Source organism: Eptesicus fuscus, chromosome 21, assembly GCF_027574615.1.
Source record: "Eptesicus fuscus isolate TK198812 chromosome 21, DD_ASM_mEF_20220401, whole genome shotgun sequence".
Classification (NCBI taxonomy): domain Eukaryota; kingdom Metazoa; phylum Chordata; class Mammalia; order Chiroptera; family Vespertilionidae; genus Eptesicus; species Eptesicus fuscus.
The window spans coordinates 4,935,945-4,954,286 of record NC_072493.1 but is presented as its reverse complement, the minus strand read 5'-3'; the positions used below and the strand labels follow the sequence as shown (position 1 = coordinate 4,954,286).

The 18,342-nt window shown below is 59.8% G+C and overlaps 1 protein-coding gene across 1 annotated transcript in view; it reads right to left on the bottom strand.

Annotated features, from left to right (window-relative positions):
• Positions 1-18,054, bottom strand: part of ZNF423 (zinc finger protein 423) — a 154,525-nt gene extending 136,471 nt beyond the window's left edge. The window contains exon 1 of the mRNA XM_008152348.3: positions 17,854-18,054. Coding sequence (XP_008150570.2) covers positions 17,854-17,950 — 97 coding nt within the window. The 5' untranslated portion in view covers positions 17,951-18,054. The remainder of the gene's footprint in view (positions 1-17,853) is intronic.
• Positions 18,055-18,342: the final 288 nt, after the last annotated feature.

Genomic DNA, 18,342 nt, shown 5'->3' with positions numbered 1-18,342 from the left:
GGCTCTCCCCTCCGGAGATCAGAGGTCCTGGAAGCATCTGGGTGGACCCCCCCCCCCGGCCCCCGCCTCCCCAGAAAGAGGCCACCGTCTGAGGAGGAAGGAGGGCACGGAAATGGCGGCTCCTACCCCGGGAGGCGGCTCCAGGCCCCGGGCAGGGCACCGGGCTCCCCTGGGAGTCTGCGGCCCAGCCTGAGCCCCAGAGGCTGCTGGGAAAGCCAGGCCTCCTGGGTCGGACGAGAGAGGTGACTTGGGGAGAGAGATGGCAAGCATGGGATTCCCAGGGTCACACTCTATTTCATCACTTTGAAAGGAAAAGGAAAAATAGGCCCAGGATTTAAAATAAAATTTTTAAAAAGGAGAAGAAAGAAAGAGAAAAAAGCAGAATGCCCTCCAACCCAAAGCTGCTTGGAAGTCGGTGAACAAAGGCCTTCCGCTAAAAATGTCAAGTCAGCGCCACGGGCTCCTGGTCCCTGGGTCCCCAAGCCCCTGCTGACACCCACGGGCCGGCTGGGAGCAGAGCCGCCCCTCCCCGGGATGGGCCCAGGGCTGTGAGCCGCAGCCCAGCCCCATCAAGCCCCCCAGGAGCCACCAGGGCGTCCTGGCTGGGGGGAAAGGGACATGGGGCCCCGTGTGGACACCAAGGAGGAAAATCCAGCTGGAAAAAGAGAACGGATCCCACAACTGAGGGCCCGGGGGAGGGAAGCAGAGCTGAGGAACGCGCCAGCCAGCGCCCTGGCACCCGATAGCAAACCTTGAATCAATGATGCAATCGCTTAATTAATCAGCCCACTAGGGGTGGGTGCAGGGGATCTTGGTGAGTGTCTGACCCAACCAGCTCCTGGCGGGCTAACCCCCCTCCGCAGGCCCCCTCTGCGGGGCCCTCGGGACCACAGATGGCTGAGCACCGGCTGGGAGTCTCACCGAGGGGGGAGAATGTGCGTTCCCCAGTCCCCTGTGTGAGCCACTCACTCTGGCAGAAAGCAGGGGGGCGGAGAGGAGGAGGGAGGGAGGGGGGGTGAGGGAGGAGGGAGGGTCTTATCAGCAACTTAGCATTTCTTGGCCTTGGTTGATGCAAGTTAGCTTTCCCAGTGTTATTTTCCTGCCCCGTCAATGAGGCTGTAATAGGAATAGCGAGGCCTCTTTCAGCCAGCCCGCTGAGCGCCAGGTTTAGAAGCGGGGAGAGCAGTGCAAATTAACCCCGAGGCCGAACATGGCCAAGGCTTGTAACCTGTAAAAACAATAGTGAAGGTGGGTGCACGGATGGTAGATGTGGAACAGGCCCCGCACAGAAACTGCAGAGTGTGTGTTCGTGTGTGCATGTGCAAGTGTGTGCATGTACGTGCAAGTGTGTGTGCATGCTGTGCGTGCAAGTGTGTGTGCATGCTGTATGTGCACGTGTATGCTGTGTGCATGTGAGTGTGTGTGTGTGTGTGTGCGTGTATGTGGACGTGCATGTGTGCATGTGTGTAGTGGGGGGCAGAGGGCACCCCTTCTGTCTCTCCAAGACTTCAGCCACAAAACACTTGCCAGAAAGCTGGAGGCCCCCTCCACATCTCCTACTCCGACAGCCCAACTGGAAGGGAAGGATGCTCTGGGGTGGATCTCCAAGGCGGATTTTCTCATCTTTAATGCACAGGAGGGAGGGGAGGAGGAGGAGCTGGAGGGCAAGGGGGCCGATATCGCACATCGACCCCCACGGTGAACGCTAAAGAGCCGGAGCCCGCTCTCCTCTAGGCGTTTCCCGGCTAAGGAAGAGGGGAGGCCCGGCGAGGGCCCGGGCAGAGGTGTTTCCAATTACCAAAAAGAAAAATAATTCCTTTTAAACAATGCCCCCGGACACCGGGTGTTTAAAGAGAGCACACTCCGGCCCCTAACATATCAAAGTGCGACTTAAAAATAGGAGCGCCGCCTGCCCCCCCTGCCTCCCCGGCGCCGATTTTGCTGCCGCGTTCTAGAAGGCAGATTAAATGAAGGGAGCTCAAACACACTCAATTTTGTCCTTTAGCAAATTCTTCTCTTTCAGTCTTGCATGAAGCAAAAAAAAAAATCTCCCCACAGAGTTTTTCTCTTCTTCCTGGTGTGGCTCTGGGCCCCTGCAGCGCCCTGTGTAATTTCCAGTTCCTCAGAATTCAGGTATTAATAAAGACCCCCCGGGGACGCCCAACAATATAACCCTACATTTCGAGGCATTATGAAAGGAAGCCCCCAGGGGTCTGTGGCTCAAATTTCTGAAATGTAGGCATTGTAAAGGCACCCCAGGGGACGCCCGCAATAGAAATCTGCTGAATTCAAAGCATTTTGGAAGTCCTGGTGGGAGTCATTACTCCCACTGGAAGCTTTTTACAAAACATGTGTCGCTGACATGTTGACAGATTGCTCAGTGAAGTGTTTAGGTGCATGCACAAGGCGGGCCTTGGGAGACGCCCGGCGCTGCCAGCGAGTCTCCGGGCGCTGGAAGCGGGACCGTCCATATTTCATCGCGGGGGAGGCCTCGCCGCGGCAGCCGGGGCCCGGCGGCGTGTTCTCCGCGCCGGCAGCGGGCCTCGCACCCCCGCGCGGAGCCGCCACTTCGAGTGGGCCGGCCCGCGCTCGCCTCTGGACGCCGGGCTGTGCAGCACAGCTGTGCCGGCCCTTGTCTCCCTGCCAAGGGCTTTACTGAAGGAATCCGAGGCCACCTCGCTGATCGCGGCGAGGCGGCGGGCAGCCCGATGGAGGAGGGGGCAGGGCGGGGTGGGGGGACCCCCCGGAGGACGGCACCTCCACCCCCCAGCCCTCCAAGGAGAGACAGCAGCGTGGCGGGGAGGGGGGGTTTGGACGGGGGGCGCGCTGGTCTTGACAGCGTGAAGCTTGGAAAGTGATCTGTGACTTTAATAAGGCAGAGGGGCTCCCAGGAATTAGCTGCCTAGGTGATGGGGGCGGAGATGGATGGAAATGGATGCCTGGCCTGGTGGGCCGAGGGCCAGGCGGGGCCCGGGGGAGGGCGCTCACCCACAGCCCCGCGCTCCCGGGCGCCCCTCTCCAAGTTTCTCAGCCACTCGAGGAACAACACACTCTCTCTCTCTCTCTCTCTCTCTCTCTCTCTCTCTCTCTCTCTCCCCGTGGCAGGATAATGCGCCATATGCCCGTGTTCATAAAATTTTAAAGGTAAAAGCAGATGTAATGTGATAAATGTGTACATGTGTTGATAGAACACACACACCACACACAGGCAGGCACATTCCAACGCCAGCGCGGGCTTCAACGCCAGGGCCTCCCTCCCCCCACCCCACGAGCCCCCGAGGGGAGGGGCGGGGAGGCGACCTGCTCCCCAGCCAAGGCCGAGCACACAAAGAAACCCTCCTGAGGAATGTCATTGTGGTGGTGTTGTTTTTTAAATTTACTCCCTTTGAACCGTACTATTGTCAGCTTGGGGGTTTCCTTGACTGGAGATTTTTAAAGCACCCTAAGAAATAAAAATCATTTCTTTTGATGCAGTAGCGGGCGCGGGTGGGGGGGCGCCCATGGGGATGGTGACCTGTGTCCAGCCCTGCCCAGGACTTGACCTCCACGCTGGAAGCTGGCTTTGGGGCTGGCTTGTAGGGACCAGGAACACATGGTCACCCAGTGGCCCTCCTAAGCCCTGGCCCTCCTTTGAGAAGTAAGCTGCATTTCAATGGGCAAATGGCCTTTTGCAAGAGAAGGTGCCGGATGCCATTCTCCCAGCCCCTCGCAGGCTTCTGGGGACAAGAGGTGCCCGGCAGGGGAGCCCTGGCCCCCCACTGGGGTGTCAGCCCTGGGGGAGGCCAGCTGGGGATGGATGAGGCTCTGCTGCCTTAAGGGGGTGCTCCCCACAGCAGCCCTGGGGGAGAAATTCTAAGGCTTCCAGAGTTGGCTGGCTCCCCGCTGCGGGGCTGGGGGGCAGGGGCTGTATCTACTGGCTCCTGCGTGGGTGCGGGGCCCTGGGCGCCTGGCCTGAGGGCATCACGCACACGCACACTAGATGCGGGGGGACCGCGTGCTGAGTGAAGGCATGGATGAAGAAATGGAGGCATGGATTTGGCCCTGGGCACACAGATGGTGTATCATACAATGACACACGTGTAACCTATGTCATCTTATGAACCACTGTCACCCCAACAAATTCAATTTTTTAAAAATGGAGGAATGACACCCCCAGGCCACGGAGGAGGCTGTCTGAGTAAACGCTGTAGATGTACTCCATTCGGTCTCAAGGGGCGAAGGACATGTGTCCCCTACAAAACAGATGTTGGGGGACCCTCTTCTTCCAAAAGGAGACTTGGTCCTGGAGGCTGACCGAGGTGATTGGACCCGGGCCCCAGGGGTCCACCGTCCAGAGAGCTGCCTTCGCCCAGCACCTGAGGGTGACACCGGGGTGGGGAGGTGCCTGAAGGCCTAAGGAGGGGCATCTCCCCGTCCAGGCTGTCACAACCCCATGGAAAGCCCCCACTAGTGTGCTGGGCCCGTAGCAGATGATCCCTCCTGTGTCCCCCTCCCCCAACCCCCAGCCCTGCCCGAGAGTTCCGACCCCTTGCCCCTTGCAATGCAGGAATCTGCATTTCCGTTTGACGAGAGTGACCAACAGGTCCCAGTCTGTCCAGGACTCTCCCAGTTTTAGCCCTCCGAATCCTACGCCACGGGAAGCCCCTCAGTCCCAGGCGGCTGGTCACCCTTCACCCCGACTCCCAAACGGTGAGCCCCGTGGGGGCGGGACCAGCGTGGAACAGGATGCAATAACGTGTGTTTAGTCCATGCGTGCGTCCCTAAACTAAGACTTTTGTCCCTGGGTTCCAATAGGTCTGCAGGAGGGAGCACGAAGGTTTGTGTGTCTTCACACACGCCAGGCACCAATGGCAGCAGCACGCCTCGGCTGCCTCGGCTGCACACGGAGGCCTTCAAACATGGCCGCCGGAGACAGCCAAGCAGGGCAGTCCCTCCTTCTCACCACAGAGCGGCCCCTTGGCCATCCAGAACCTCCCAGTTCCCTCCAGGCGGAAGCCGCTTCCCAGCAGGTACCAATGCTACTGACCTCGAGGTGGCCTCCCCATCCACCACCCACACCCCCCTCCCGAACCCCAGCCTTCGGATTTGACTTGCAAAGGTCAAACAAGTGGTTGAGTCTCCTTTCTGGAGGCAGGTGGGAGGGTCCTTGCAGTGGGAGAAGAAAAAGGCCTTAAATACAAGCTCAGCTCTGGCTCGGTGAGGAGCGAGGTGAGCATGCATGAGGATTCATTCCACAAACACGTCCATGAACCCGCCAGTCAACGCCAGCGCCTGGGCGAGCAAAGGTAGGAAGTCAAGGTCCTGGCCCCTCACAAGTGGGTGGGTGGGTGGCCGAGTGGGTGCACCCAGTCTAGCCACAGGGCGCTGCACTAGACATTGAGCGCAAGCATCCCATGGAACACCGTACAGCCAATCGGAGGAGGCTGATGGAGACCCTTCCCGGCATCACCCCGTCCTGGCTGTCACAACCTCGCCGCCTCCAGGAAGCTCTCCCTGATACACCACTGCTGTGGTCAACCACACGCTGAGCGTTCACCGTCCACAGGGGAGTGGGGAGGAGGCGGAACAAGCTGGGAAGACCACGGCCGAGAGATCGCCCCGGATCTCTGGATTGCAGCTGGATTTTATTTTATTTTTTGGCCTGTCTTTGTTTAATGGATCTTCTACAATGAATGTGTCTAACAAGCATGAAACGAGAAAAATGTATTTTGAAAACAAGGGAGCAGGCCAAGTGCTCCTGGGAGCCCCAGAGAAGGAGCTGGGCGGCCACCCACTCAGAGGCCGGGAGGCTGGGGGAGGAAGGTCGGGCTCTGCCAGGGAAGCAAGGTGGCAGGTGGGTGGCTGGGGTGCCAGGCAGAGAGAATGGCACGGCAAGGGCACAGCAGATTCAAGGGCCGTGGCAGGGTGGAAAGGGAAGAGACAGGCGGCCCGTCGGGACAGGCCCGCCACCATGGCCGCCTGAGGGAAGAGGCGGGCTGCGGTCCTGCGGGCACTGAGCTCGGCCCATCGCCACTCCCTTCACAGGGGAGGCCACCGTTTGCCTCGAAGGACTGGTATCGTTTTTTTTTAATATTTCTTATTGATTATTAAAAAGAGAGGAAGGGAGAGGGGAGAGAGATAGAAACATCCATGATGAGAGAGAATCATGGATCGGCTGCCTCCTGCACACCCCACACTGGGGATGGAGCCCGCAACCCGGGCCTGTGCCCTGACCGGGAATCAAACCGGTGACCTCCTGGTTCCTCGGTCAATGCTCAGCCACCGAGCCACGCCGGCCGGGCAGGACTGGTTTCCATCACGTGATTAATAAGATGGACGGGCTGCAGCCCCAAACAAGATGGAGCCTTCAGGTTCCTAGCTCCCAGGCAGCCATTGTTGCAGCGTCTGGCCAAGCTGACTGCCACACTGGAACGGAGCCCGTCCCCATTCGAAGGGGCTCGCTGTGTTAGGAGGGCCGGGGCCAGGGCCGGGGCCCGCGGCCTCAGCCGCCCCCCTCCGCCAGCGCCAGGTGTGCTGGGGCCCGGCCCAGCGCCTGGAGGGGGCTCCCCGCCGCTGGAGGGGCAGCTGCCGCCAAACGGCTGACCTCTAGGTGGCCTTCCCACCCACCGCTCGGTGCCCAGCAGCTGAGCGAGCCCTCACTCCGTGCCAGGCACGGACGCTGCCAGCCACTGGGACCATGGCGTCCAGGCCTCAGAAGGAAATTAAAACAGATGACCCTGCCACATTTTCTGTCACCCGTTCGGAAACACAAGAGCGAGATCGAAGCAAAATAGGTCACTTCCGTGAAACGTACAGCGACTTAGAACTCTAAGCAGCCCCGAAGGTCTCGGGTCCATCTGGCCTCCGAGGCCGGGGCTGCCTGACCCACAAAGGGGAGAGGGAGCCAGGCACGCGGAGCCAGCCGAGTGCGGCTGGGCCTGGCGTGCCAACGACGCAGCGGCGCCCACGGGGGCCTGGCCACGTGACTGCTGGCCCGAAAGCAAACCTCACCAACCAGCCCCCAGCACGGCTCACGGGGGAGTCCACTCTCCACACGGCGGCCACAGGGGGCTTTAAAAACATACGTGCTACAGGGAGCTGCAGCTAGTTCAGTCCTGTTGGAGGGTGTGTGTGTGAGTGTGTGTGTGTGTGTGTGTGTGCACGTGTGTACTGCATGTGCATGTGTGTACATATGTGCGTGTGCGTGTGTGTGTGTGCAAGTAAGACTGGTGGTGATTAGAGAATTTATAACGAGAGATGATGTTGGAGACACAAGCAAAGGTGAGATCATTGGGGCTTTGTGTGTCATACTAAGAACATACAACTTTTTTCTGTAGGTGATGGGGGGAAACAATAAAAATACAAACATATGTCCTCGCCCAGGCCGGTGTTGCTCAGTGGTTAGAGCGTCAGCCCACACACTGAAGGGTCTCGGGTTTAATCCCCGGTCAAAGGCATGTACCTGGGTTGCAGGCTTGATCCCTGGCCCTTGTCGGGCGCATGCCAGAGGCAACCAATCCATGTGCGTCTCTCACATCAGTGTTTCTCTCTCTGTCCCCCTCCCTCCCTCTCCAAAAAATCAATGGAAAAATATCCTCAACTGAGGATTCACACACAAAACAAAAATAAAAGAGCAAACGGAGCCTCGGGAGCTGGGGGAACGGAGGACCTTAGAATACTGCACGCTTCCTCTGTGTCCTGTGCCCCGGGCTGTCCCTCGACGCCAGGACAGTGCGGCTCAGCAGCCCCCCCCTCTCCCCCCGCCAGGAGCAGCGGGGCTCACACCTGGGCTTCTCCCTGAAGCCGGCAGGATTATTAGAACTCGCCTCCCTGAGTGCCCGGAAGCAGACCGAGCTCTCACTCCGTGCCAGACAGACAGTGCCAGCCACTTGGACCATGGCAACCGGGCCATGTCCAATGCCACGCTCTCACCCGGGCCCGCCTGCCCGCCCGCCCGCCCTTAAGGGCGTAGTGTTCAAGCACTACAGTCATCAGAGAGGCAGCTCCTGGCATCTCATGGGCACGGCCAGGGGTGCCCGGACTGCAGACCCAGCCTGCTCTGCGCCCCCGCCCCGCCCGCCTGGACACGCTAGCACAGATCCACCGCCGTGATCAAGCCCCGCTCCAGCCCGGACGCACTCAGTGCGGGAGAGCAGGGCCCAAAGCCACGTCAAGCCGCCCGTGGTCCCAAGAAGGGACCTGCCCATGTGTCCAGCCTTGGCCCCGAGAAAGCCTAGGTCCCATGAAAACTCCCCTTCCCACGGCCCGGGCCCCCACCCCCACCCCCCTCCCGCCCCTGAGTGTGCCCAGCGGTCATATGGTCCTTGCTCCTCCAAGCGTGGCCCGTGCTGGAGAGCATCGCGCTACGTGATGTAAGCCACTGCGAGAAAGACCGGCGCCACGTGATGTCACTCAGATGTGGCAGCCGATGGACAACCTGGACTATCCAGCAAAATGGGGACAGACTCACAGCGCAGGCTGACGGCTCTGGGGAGCAGGTGCTGGTGGGGTAGAGGGATTAAGGAGAGAGAGAGAGAGAGAGAGAGAGAGAGAGAGAGAGAGAGAGAGAGAGAAGAGGGAGGGAGGGAGAGGGAGGGAGGGAACTCAGGGACACAGAGAACAGGGTGGTGGTTGTGGGGTGGGGAGGGGAGTGAGGGGAGGAGGGAGAGGGCATGGGGGATACACGGGGTGATGGGGAAATAAGATAAAATAAAAGTGTGACCCATGGACCCGCAGCCCCTGCAGCCCTGGGAACAAGTGCAGAATCCTGCCCCCCCACCCCCCACCCCCCGACCTGCTAACTTGTCATCTGCACCCCACCAGGCCCACGGACTCACACGCACTTGCAGGTCTGAGAAGCCTGAAGCCGCTTGGGGACGGCCTTCGGGGGGTGATCCCTGTTCAGAAGCCCCCGGCAGAGTAGAAAAGGGAGGCGATCTGCCTAGATCACCCCACCCCTGGCCCCGGCTTCCTGCACCCCAGTGAGCACCTTCACGGAGAGCAGCCCACGGGGCGCAGGACGGCGCCGGCTCTTCACTCTCCTCAGGGCAACAGGGCGAGAACAGGAGCGGGGAGCCCTCCTCACCACCCCACACAGCAGTCGCCAGGCCCCCCCGGGGGAGGGTCCCCATATGCCGCAGGCGAGTCCAGGGGGCCGCGGTCGGCATGAAGGCCTGCTCTGTTATTCCCGGGGGGCTCGCCGGCCTGCGGGGCCCTGGAAGGAGCGTAAATCGCGGGCTGAAGTACCTTCGTCGGAATGCACGGGCCCCTGTACCCTTACCCCAGGCTTCACTTGGGGTGCTCTGGGGTACGGAGCCGCGTCTCACCACATGCCTTCTCTCCAGCTAGACATGAGCTCCTCACAGAGGAACACTTGGGGGTCCTGGGGGCCTGGGGTTGTCCCCACAAATGGCCGCTGTACCCACCCCGGCACGGTCTGCAAAGCTGTTTGCAAAGCCACACGGCATCCCGGCGCAGCGCCCACAGGGGACCGGCTCGGACTCCAGCTCCCAATTCCGCCTCCATACCAATTCCGTGCGGGGAGCGCGGGACCGCGCCCCGCGTCTCCATAAAAATAGCTCGGTGCTCAGGGCCCGGTTCCCCAGCGCATCCTCCGGGGTCCGGGCGGCGGCGGCAAATGGAAGGCACGTGCGTATAAATAAATACATAATGAACACCGGCTCCTCGGAAGCTCCCTGACCTTCTGCTGCCCTTGACTCCTCCCGCCTTCGTCCGGTGAGCCGCTCGGGGAGTGACCTGCGGAGGGGGCAGGCCACGTGCCCTCCGTGCCAAGCGCCCCGCAGCCCAGCAGTACCGCCCTCACCAGCCACACCCCGTGCGGCTCTCTCCCTCTGAGCACATGGCGTCGGGCAGCTTCGGCGTGATTTGGTTTTTTGTTACCGTTGTTGGTTTGTTTTGTTTTTAAATTTTTTTGTTGGTTTCAGAGAGGAAGGGAGAGGGAGAGAGAGATAGAAACATCAATGATGAGAGAATCATGGGCCGGCTGCCTCCTACACGCCCCCCACTGGGGATCCAGCCTGCAACCTGGGCCTGTGCCCTGACCGGGAATCAAACCCTGACCTCCTGGTTCCTAGGTCGACACTCAGCCACGGAGCCATGCCGGCCAGGACGGGCTTAAACAACTTTTTAAGTAAATACTGGACAAGCTGTTTGTTAAGAGCCTGATAAAGGGATGTGAGCGGAAGCAGCCTACATGCGGCATCGCTGCGCAGGAATCCACAATGACACGGGTTGGAGTCGGTGGCGCGCCGTGGCCCAGAGTGAAAACCGGGTGAGGACTCACTCCCCAGCCCGGGTCCCGGGCCCTATGCCTGTGCCCTGGCTGTCCGGCACCATGACCGCTGCCGCAGCCCTGCCACCCGTCCACGGGGAAGACAGGCACTCCCCAAGCCCGCCTCCGGTCTCGCGCCTGCCACTCCATCCATCCGTGCCCCTCAAATCCCACCCAGGACCCTATGCTTCACTCCCCCGGGGAGACAGCAGCTCCTGGGGCGGGCACCCAGCGGCACTGACCCCAACCCATGAGCACCCCAGTGTGCCCTGCGCTTATCCGCTCGCCTCTTTATCGTATGTCCCCCGCCCGAAGGAACCCGCTCGATCCCCGGCACCGAGCCAGGGCCTGCACACAGTAGGGAGTTGATAAAAACGGAAGGTCTCAAGTGGGAGGGGGCCGTATCCCCCAGAGCAGCAGGATGCACCCGCCGGTCTGGTCCGCAGTCCCGTCCTCCGCCCCCAGGAAGCAGGTGGCACAGCCGTTCAGGGGCAGGAAAGGAGGTGGGAGGGCCGTGTGGGAGCCGGTGGCCTCTGACAGGAGCCATCTCTAGACCAGAGGGGACGGCCCACAGAATTCCCGGTCCTCGCACACCCCGGGGAGTGACCCACGGAACGCCCAGGCCACTTCAACAAATCACTCAGTGACTAGCTCCTGGGCACCTACTGTGCGCCAGGCCCCGGCCAGGCCAGAGCCGGATGCAGGCACACGAAAGGCACTGCTCTTCAAAGGTCACCTTCCAGCAGCAAAGACAATAATCCAAAATAAAATCATAAAGAAGAATGTGAAGTGACGGCCGTCAGGGAACTCAAAGGGGGAGATTTGCTAGGGAGTGAAGGAGAGCAGCTTTAGCTGAGGGGGGGTTGGGGTCAGAGGGCCACGCTCAGAAGGTGGTGTTGCAGCTGAGACCCAAAAGGAGGTGAAGGAGCTCTCCAAGCGAAGCCTGCAAGAGCATACGAGCATCCAGGGGGAGGGGGAGGGGGAGGTTGTGCAAAGGCCCTGGGGTGCAGGGGGTGAGGGGAGGCCAGGTCGGTGCAATGGATTCGTTCCAAGTTCAGGGAATCAGGCAGAAGCTGCCTTGGGAGCAGATGCTGGGAAGGGGTTGGGAGGCCACAGGCAGAGGCCAGTCTCCTGCCCTCCCCAGTCCCCTCCTGCCTTCCCCTCGGCCTCCTTCCTCCCCTCCTCACCACGCAGCCCCCACCTGTCCTCAGAGGGGCAGACCCACTCCGACAGATCTGACCTCCGTCCCTCGGCTGCGCTGACACGCACAGCCCACCGCTTGGCGAGGCCAAGACTCCTGGCATCCAGGATGGTGGGGTGAGGGGAAGGGCCAGGGTGTGCGCGCCCCCACCACGCCAGTCGCCGTCCCCGCACCTGCACAGCTGCCTCACGGCCTCAGTCTTACTCCCCCCGGCCCCCAGCACTGATGTCATTTCTAAAAGCAGCCAAACCCTAGCCATCGCCTCCAAAATAGAACAGTTGAACAGAAAAGGACACATTTTGGAATCCCCTGTACATTCTCCCCTGGGCTGGTACACAGCGTTTCAACACACTGCCAAACCCGCCACCGACAGCTTCACTCATTCCAGGCCAGGGCCCGAGCCCGGTTCCAGGGGCCTTGCTCCCTTCCCGGCCCACACGAGGCAGCCCCAGCCCCAGCCTCTGCCCCAACCCCAGCTGCAAGGCCGGCCGGGGTGGTGTGCGGAGCGCGAGGAAAAACGCGCCGATCCCCTGCCGCTGCACCCCGGACGCAGGCCCCGGCCAGCGGAGAGAAATGTGGTTGGCTTCTCGTTTTGTTTGGGGTGCTCTTTGTCCTTCTGGGTGAGGATGTCGTGTCAGGGATGCCACTCGCAGGGTCTCGGGGTTCAGAGGGACCTGCAGTGTTGCCCAGTGCCAGCCCCTGGACCCCACCTCGGCATCCCCCTCCCCTGGCCCTGTGGTCATCGGATGCGCCCACCGGGAAGCCGCTCCTTCCGTGGGGGTCCCTGTGGCTTCCGGAACGCGTCCTGGCTCTGGCCTCGGAGGGCACGGACTCGCCTCCTCCACCCCCACGCGTAGCACATGCTCAACAGATATTTGATGACGGAAAATCATCTCTTCCTGCTCTAAACTCCCACTCTGGTTCCACATTAACTGAAGACCTACTATGTCCGGGCACAGGCCGCCGATCTTTATTCCTGCTGTCTCCAGCCTCAAAGCCCGTTATCCAGGGCATTCCCACGGTCTCCCTTATCTGACACCTCGGGCCCTCACACGGGCCGAGGCCTCCTTGGGGGCAAGATCAGCAAACATTTAGTGAGCACCTACTATGTGTTCCAGCCACAGGCCGCGGCTACCCTGGGGGCAGAGAGGAGACCAAGACCCCCAAGCCTCAGCATCAAGGGCACACAATCTTATAGGTTAAAAAAAAAAAAAAAGGTAATCTCTGTGGTTTACATGGACAGTTCTGAATCTTTCTCAAGGTTTAAGGTCAGTGGTATTTCTTTTTCTGGTTCCATCTCTGTCCTTTGCACATGGGAGGTATTCAAACTATCTAAGGACCAGTGCGTTAACAACCCATCCACGTGGGCGCTGGCCTCGGGCAGCCCGGCCGGGGCCCCGTGTCCTGTGGATTTATTGGGTATTTTCCTGGCGTTGGTAGGGGCGCCTCGCACATTCAGAAAAATCGCCTTGGCCGGCGCTGGGTGTCCCCGGCTTGATTTACTGTGGCGTGGGCAGTGCAGACGCGTTTTATTTTCATGCGGCGGAATATTTCTGTCTTTTGTTTTATGGCCTCTGGGCGGAGGGTTATATTTAGAAAAGGCTTCCCCCTCTGATTCTTTTTTTTTTTTTTTTAAACTTGCTTGTTTTCTCTTCATATTTTTAAGTTTTCTTTTCATGTTTGGATTTCTGGTCCGTTTGGGATTTGTTTGGTGTTGAGAGCAGGGCTCCAATTTCCTCTTTTCCGAATGGCCACCCTCTCCCACCCAACCCCACCTGCTCGGGGACCCGGCGCCCCCACCGCCCAGCAGGGACACCAGGCCCACGTCTGCTCCCCCGTCCCCCTGGCCTGTCCCACAGCCCTGGGAGCCAACCCTACAGCCCCCGACAGCAGGTCAGAGGAAGCCTGCCCAGGCCGGGCATCCACCTCCTGGCACCCCCCGCCCTGCAGGCCTCTCTCCTGGGGAGCCATCAGTCTAAGCCCGTCCTCCGCCCCCTCCATTGGCTCAGGCTCCACGAACGGGTGAATTCAGGGGACGTGGACACGTCGACATTGGAGCTTCAAACCCCAGGGTAAGGGCTCAGATCTCTTCTGTGTCCGCCGCCGGCTGATCCTGCGGGCAGGCCCCCTCCAAACCCAGGCACGTAATTCCTGGATTGGCCCCTGGCCTTTGTCCATCCCGTGGCCGTCGGATGCGGGAGCTTTGCCTGGATGCTGTTTGCCTGCAGGAGGGTCTTCACCTGGGGGTGCTAATGGGGCTCGAGACCCCAGGCCTGTGCACGGTGAGATGGCGGCTGGCACCCAGGCGCTGTGGGCGCTCCGCGGGTGGAAGGCACCGGCGCCCTGCACCTGCGCCCTTGGCAGAGCATCGCCCAGCGGCTGGAACGTGCCCGCTCTGTTCTGACCAAATGGAACCGGGACCAGGGCACCCTACGCGGTAAGGCAGGTGGGCCCCCACCCGCGCTGCCGGAGCCAGAGAGGGCCGAGCCGGCACACACAGGCCGCGGGCAGATGGGCACGAGGCGGCAGAGGTGCCAGCCGCCAGGAGCCCAGCCTGTGATGAGGGCCCCCGGGTCACCGTGGCCACAGCTGAACAAACGGGGTGTAATGAACTCCCCGCCGCGCTTCATGCAGCACTCGCCTGCGCCAGGAGGAGGGTCCGCCCTGCCCAAGGGGCTGGCACGCTCCCTGGTCCCAGGCCTGGGCCCGGCGGGCAGCCCGGCTGAGCAGTGAGATGCAGCCACGGGGAGCACTTTTGTGTGTGTGTTTTGCTGTCACTATTTTAATGAATTCCCCTCCTCCTATTTGTTGTTGTTGTTAATCCTCACCCATGGATTTTTAGAGAGAGTGGAAGGGAGAGAGAGAGACAGAGAGAGAAACATCGATGTGAGAGAGACACATCGATTGGTTGCCTCCTGCACACACCCTGACCAAGGCCAAGAATCGAGCCTGCAACCCAGGGATGTGCCCTTGGCTGGAATCAAAGGACCTTCGGTCCACGGGCCGATGCTCTATCCACTGAGCCAAACCGGCTAGGGCTCTTCTTTTTTTCTTTTTTTTCTTTTTTTTTGAGCATTCAAAAAAGCTGTGTCTGGCTGTAGTTTCATTTGAAATTGCCCCCGGCCCCTGATTCTTATGGAACGAGGCACTGCCCCCGCCACACACACACACACACACTCAATGCCACACTACTGGCCCAGAGGTCGCTCTGCTAAAGCAGTTTAAAAAGAAGAACCGCATTCAAGATGGGCCCACACCTGCCCCCTGCACACGGGAGGGCTGACCTCCCCCACACACCTGCCTGGGAGGCCGGGCCCCACATTCCAGGGGGACAGCCCTCTGCAGGGGGCAGGAGCCGGCAGCTGACCGCAGGTGTCTGCCCTCAGGCCCCAGGTTCTCCACAGCTGGGAGGGCCGCCTTCCCCCTAAACAAGACTCAGAAACGTCTGCTCGGCTCCCAGAGGGCCCCTCGTGGGCCCAGCAGATCATGGCCCTCCCTGGAAAGGTCCTGTCGGGCCATCGAGTGTCCTCCAGTGTGTCTTCCTTGAGGACCGGATGCCCAGAAGCGCGACCCCGAGCCCCGCAGACCCCGAGCCCGGCCAGGGCGGGCCTGTGACTGCCTTTCTGTAGCCATTCCAAACTTTTAAAGCAGAAGCCAATTTCCAATCATCCTATCTGAAGCCCCGTGTATAAAACAGACTTTAAGGAGTGGGTGAGCATATAGGAGGCAGCCCATGAGCCAAACAGGCCCCAATACCCACCAAGGCCCCAGAGACACGGCCGGGACAGCGTTGGGAAACCACTGCAGGACGAAGGGTGCGGGCGTCCTAGGTCGGGGCCCGTGTGGGCAACGCACACGCGGTCCCCAGTGGTTTCCGTCGCTGGGTAACCCTCCGAGCCTGCGACCGGGGGACACACTCCTCACCTATCTCCGCGTCAGGGACCTCTCCCAGGCGCGTCCCACCGGGCCGGGGCGTAATGGGCGTCTCAGGCAGGCTATCGAGCGAGGCCGTCTCCCACACGCTTCCCAGGGATCCCTGACTCCCTCCAGGGCTCCAGGGTTGGGGATAGTCCTGGCTCTCACTTCCCCGTGGAGGTCGTTAGTGGGGTCCGCTTAGGGAGCGGGCAGGCCTATGGTGGACACCCCAGCACCGACATGGGTTCCCTGTACACGGGCTGCCATGACGCTAGACAAAGTCTGGGGCTCAGAGAGGAGACGGCGCTGGGAAGAGTCCAGCCTGGGACCGCAGCGCAGAGAGCTGATTCCAGCACAGACCCCCCCCACACAGAGCCCCCAAGTCCCACGGTTTCCCTTCTCCACCTAGAAACGCCACCAATTTCAAAGTGTGGCAGGCAGATATAAACGCCTCCTTGAGACCGGCTGTGTGGCTCAAGGGTTGAGCGTCGACCTATGAACCAGGAGGTCACAGTTCAATTCCCAGTCAGGGCACATGCCTGGGTTGTGGGCTCGATCCCCAGTAGGGGGCGTGCAGGAGGCAGCCCATCAATGATCCTCTCTCATCATTGATGTTTCTCTCTCTCCTTCCCTCTCCCTGACTCTATGAAATCAACAAAAATATTTTTTAAAAATAAAACACCTCGCCCTAACCCGTTTGGCTCAGTGGACAGAGCATCAGCCTGTGGACTGAAGGGTCCCAGGTTCGATACCGGTCAAGGGCATGTACCTTGGTTGCGGGCACATCCCCAGTAGGAGGTGTGCAGGAGGCAGCTGATCGATGTTTCTCTCTCATCGATGTTTCTAACTTTCTCTTCCTCTACCTTCCTCTCTGTAAAAAAATCAATAAACACATATTTTAAAAAATAAAATAAAACACCTCCTTGACTCTGAGGACAGGAGGGAGGGGCGCGGGGCAGTGCCGGGAAGGCCTCGGGGGAGGGCTGGAGATGAACAAAGCGGCTGAGCAGTGTCCTCCCTCAGCAGACCTGCTCCGAGAACTGCACCTCTACAAACTAACGGGAATGGCTTTCCTATAGAAGATCAGCTTGTTGGTTGCTTTAAAGGTAAGTGGCAGTATTCCATTCTCTTACAGGTTAGAGTCCACCTCAGGCCGTGGCTAAGTGAAGAAATACAATAGCATCTGCGATTTCTCAAGCAGGACAGAGTCTACCGCTGAGGGTCCTTAGGAGGTCCTGGCTCGGCCACCAAATCGCTATGTGACCTTGGTCGAGCAAGCATCCTTACCTTTCAGTGCCTCAGTATCCTAAGACCACAGTCAGCCATCGCCTCTGCCTGTGGTTGAAATATCACAAATTCCAAATGACTGGGGTTTGATTTGCTGAGCCCCTGGAAATTCCAAGCCTGTAAGAGTCCTCTTGGGAGCATTGTATTGGGGTAACTGTTCCCTTCAGAGACTGAGAACAGGCACATGGTCTAGCCAGGGCTGGTGCAGGTATGGATGTCACTTGAGGGAAAGTCATAGCAGTTTCCCAAATACTTGGCTTTCAAACTTCCAAGATGGTATGAAAAGTAGGGGAAAGTGAGAACTTTGAGTCCCAACCTACTTCTTACCAGCAGATTCCCCCCACCACCACCCCCCCCAAAAAAAAAAAAAAAACAGATAATAGGCCCCCTTTGGAATAGTGGACTGAGATTCTAGGTTCCTTTCCCCATAAACCAGCATCCAAGGTATTTCCATCCAACAATCTCAATGGAAGATGATGCCTGGAGATAGTTGTGTAAGGAACACAGATACCATGGCTGCCACACCCCAGGGAATACATGTGTCACCATCCCCCATTCCATGCACACGCACACCCCACCGTGCCCCAGACACACAGTCACACACGACTTGAGAAGTCTGAAATCGCTCCTGCAAACCACTGGCCTTGGCCCCCTCCTCGAGGCACCAAGGACACAGAGACCAGGACTACCCTCTGGTCCAACCAGCCACTCAGACAAGCAGGAGGCCATGCACAGGGGTGAACCCGGGTCCGTGTCTGCACAGACTCTTCCTGGCCTGGGCAATCGCCCGCGTCCCGTCACCAGCCCTGCCTGGGAGCGCCTGCTACACGCAGCTCTCCACACTTCAGCCGCCTCCCCGGGCACTAACAACCTCTTCATGTCAGCCTCTCGAAACGGCCTTCCAGAAACGTGGGGTGCAGGCCCCTATACCTCGGAGGACGGACTCGGGGACCGGGGACAGGGAGGGGAGCCGCCCCCCGTTCCCGCCGGCCGGAACGCGCTCGCGTTTATTGTTAATTATTTAAAAGGCGGATCCAGGGTACCCCAGACACCACAATAAAATGACATTCGCTGTAAAATTACATGATTAATTCTCGGATCTCACTGGAGGCTTCCAGCTGTCGCCACGTCCAATTACCCGCAGAGCCACCTGTCGGCATCGCGGCGCTCGGCAGCCTACCTCCAGGACAGCGGTGGGCCCGGTGGTCCGTCAGGTCCGCCAGGGACTCGAAGTCCTGCTGGCAGTGGTCACAGGTGTAGATGGACTCATCCTCCATGTCGTCATCGTCCTCATTTCTCTCCTCCTGGCTGGTCACGCTGTTCCTGTCCTCCAGCGCCCGGCTGGCCTTCTGCTCACACTCGGGCTCTCCGTCCAGGCCTCCTGCCAACGGGAAGGACACAGTCCCCATGAGCGGCCGGGGTCTCGGGGTCTCGGGGTCTCGGGGTCTCGGACAGGGTTGGGAGAGAAGTGCCCGGCGCTTATGAAGACCCATTGAATTGCTCGGCCTCCCAGGGAGCGTTCTGCGCGCCTCTCGGTATGTTAATATCGGGGTTGGGGGGGGGGCGTGGGTTGTAGTATGTGGTGCCCTCGTTCTTAACTAGATTCTCTTCTTTTTTTTAATATATTTTATTGATTTTTTGTTTTTTTTTACAGAGAGGAAGGGAGAAG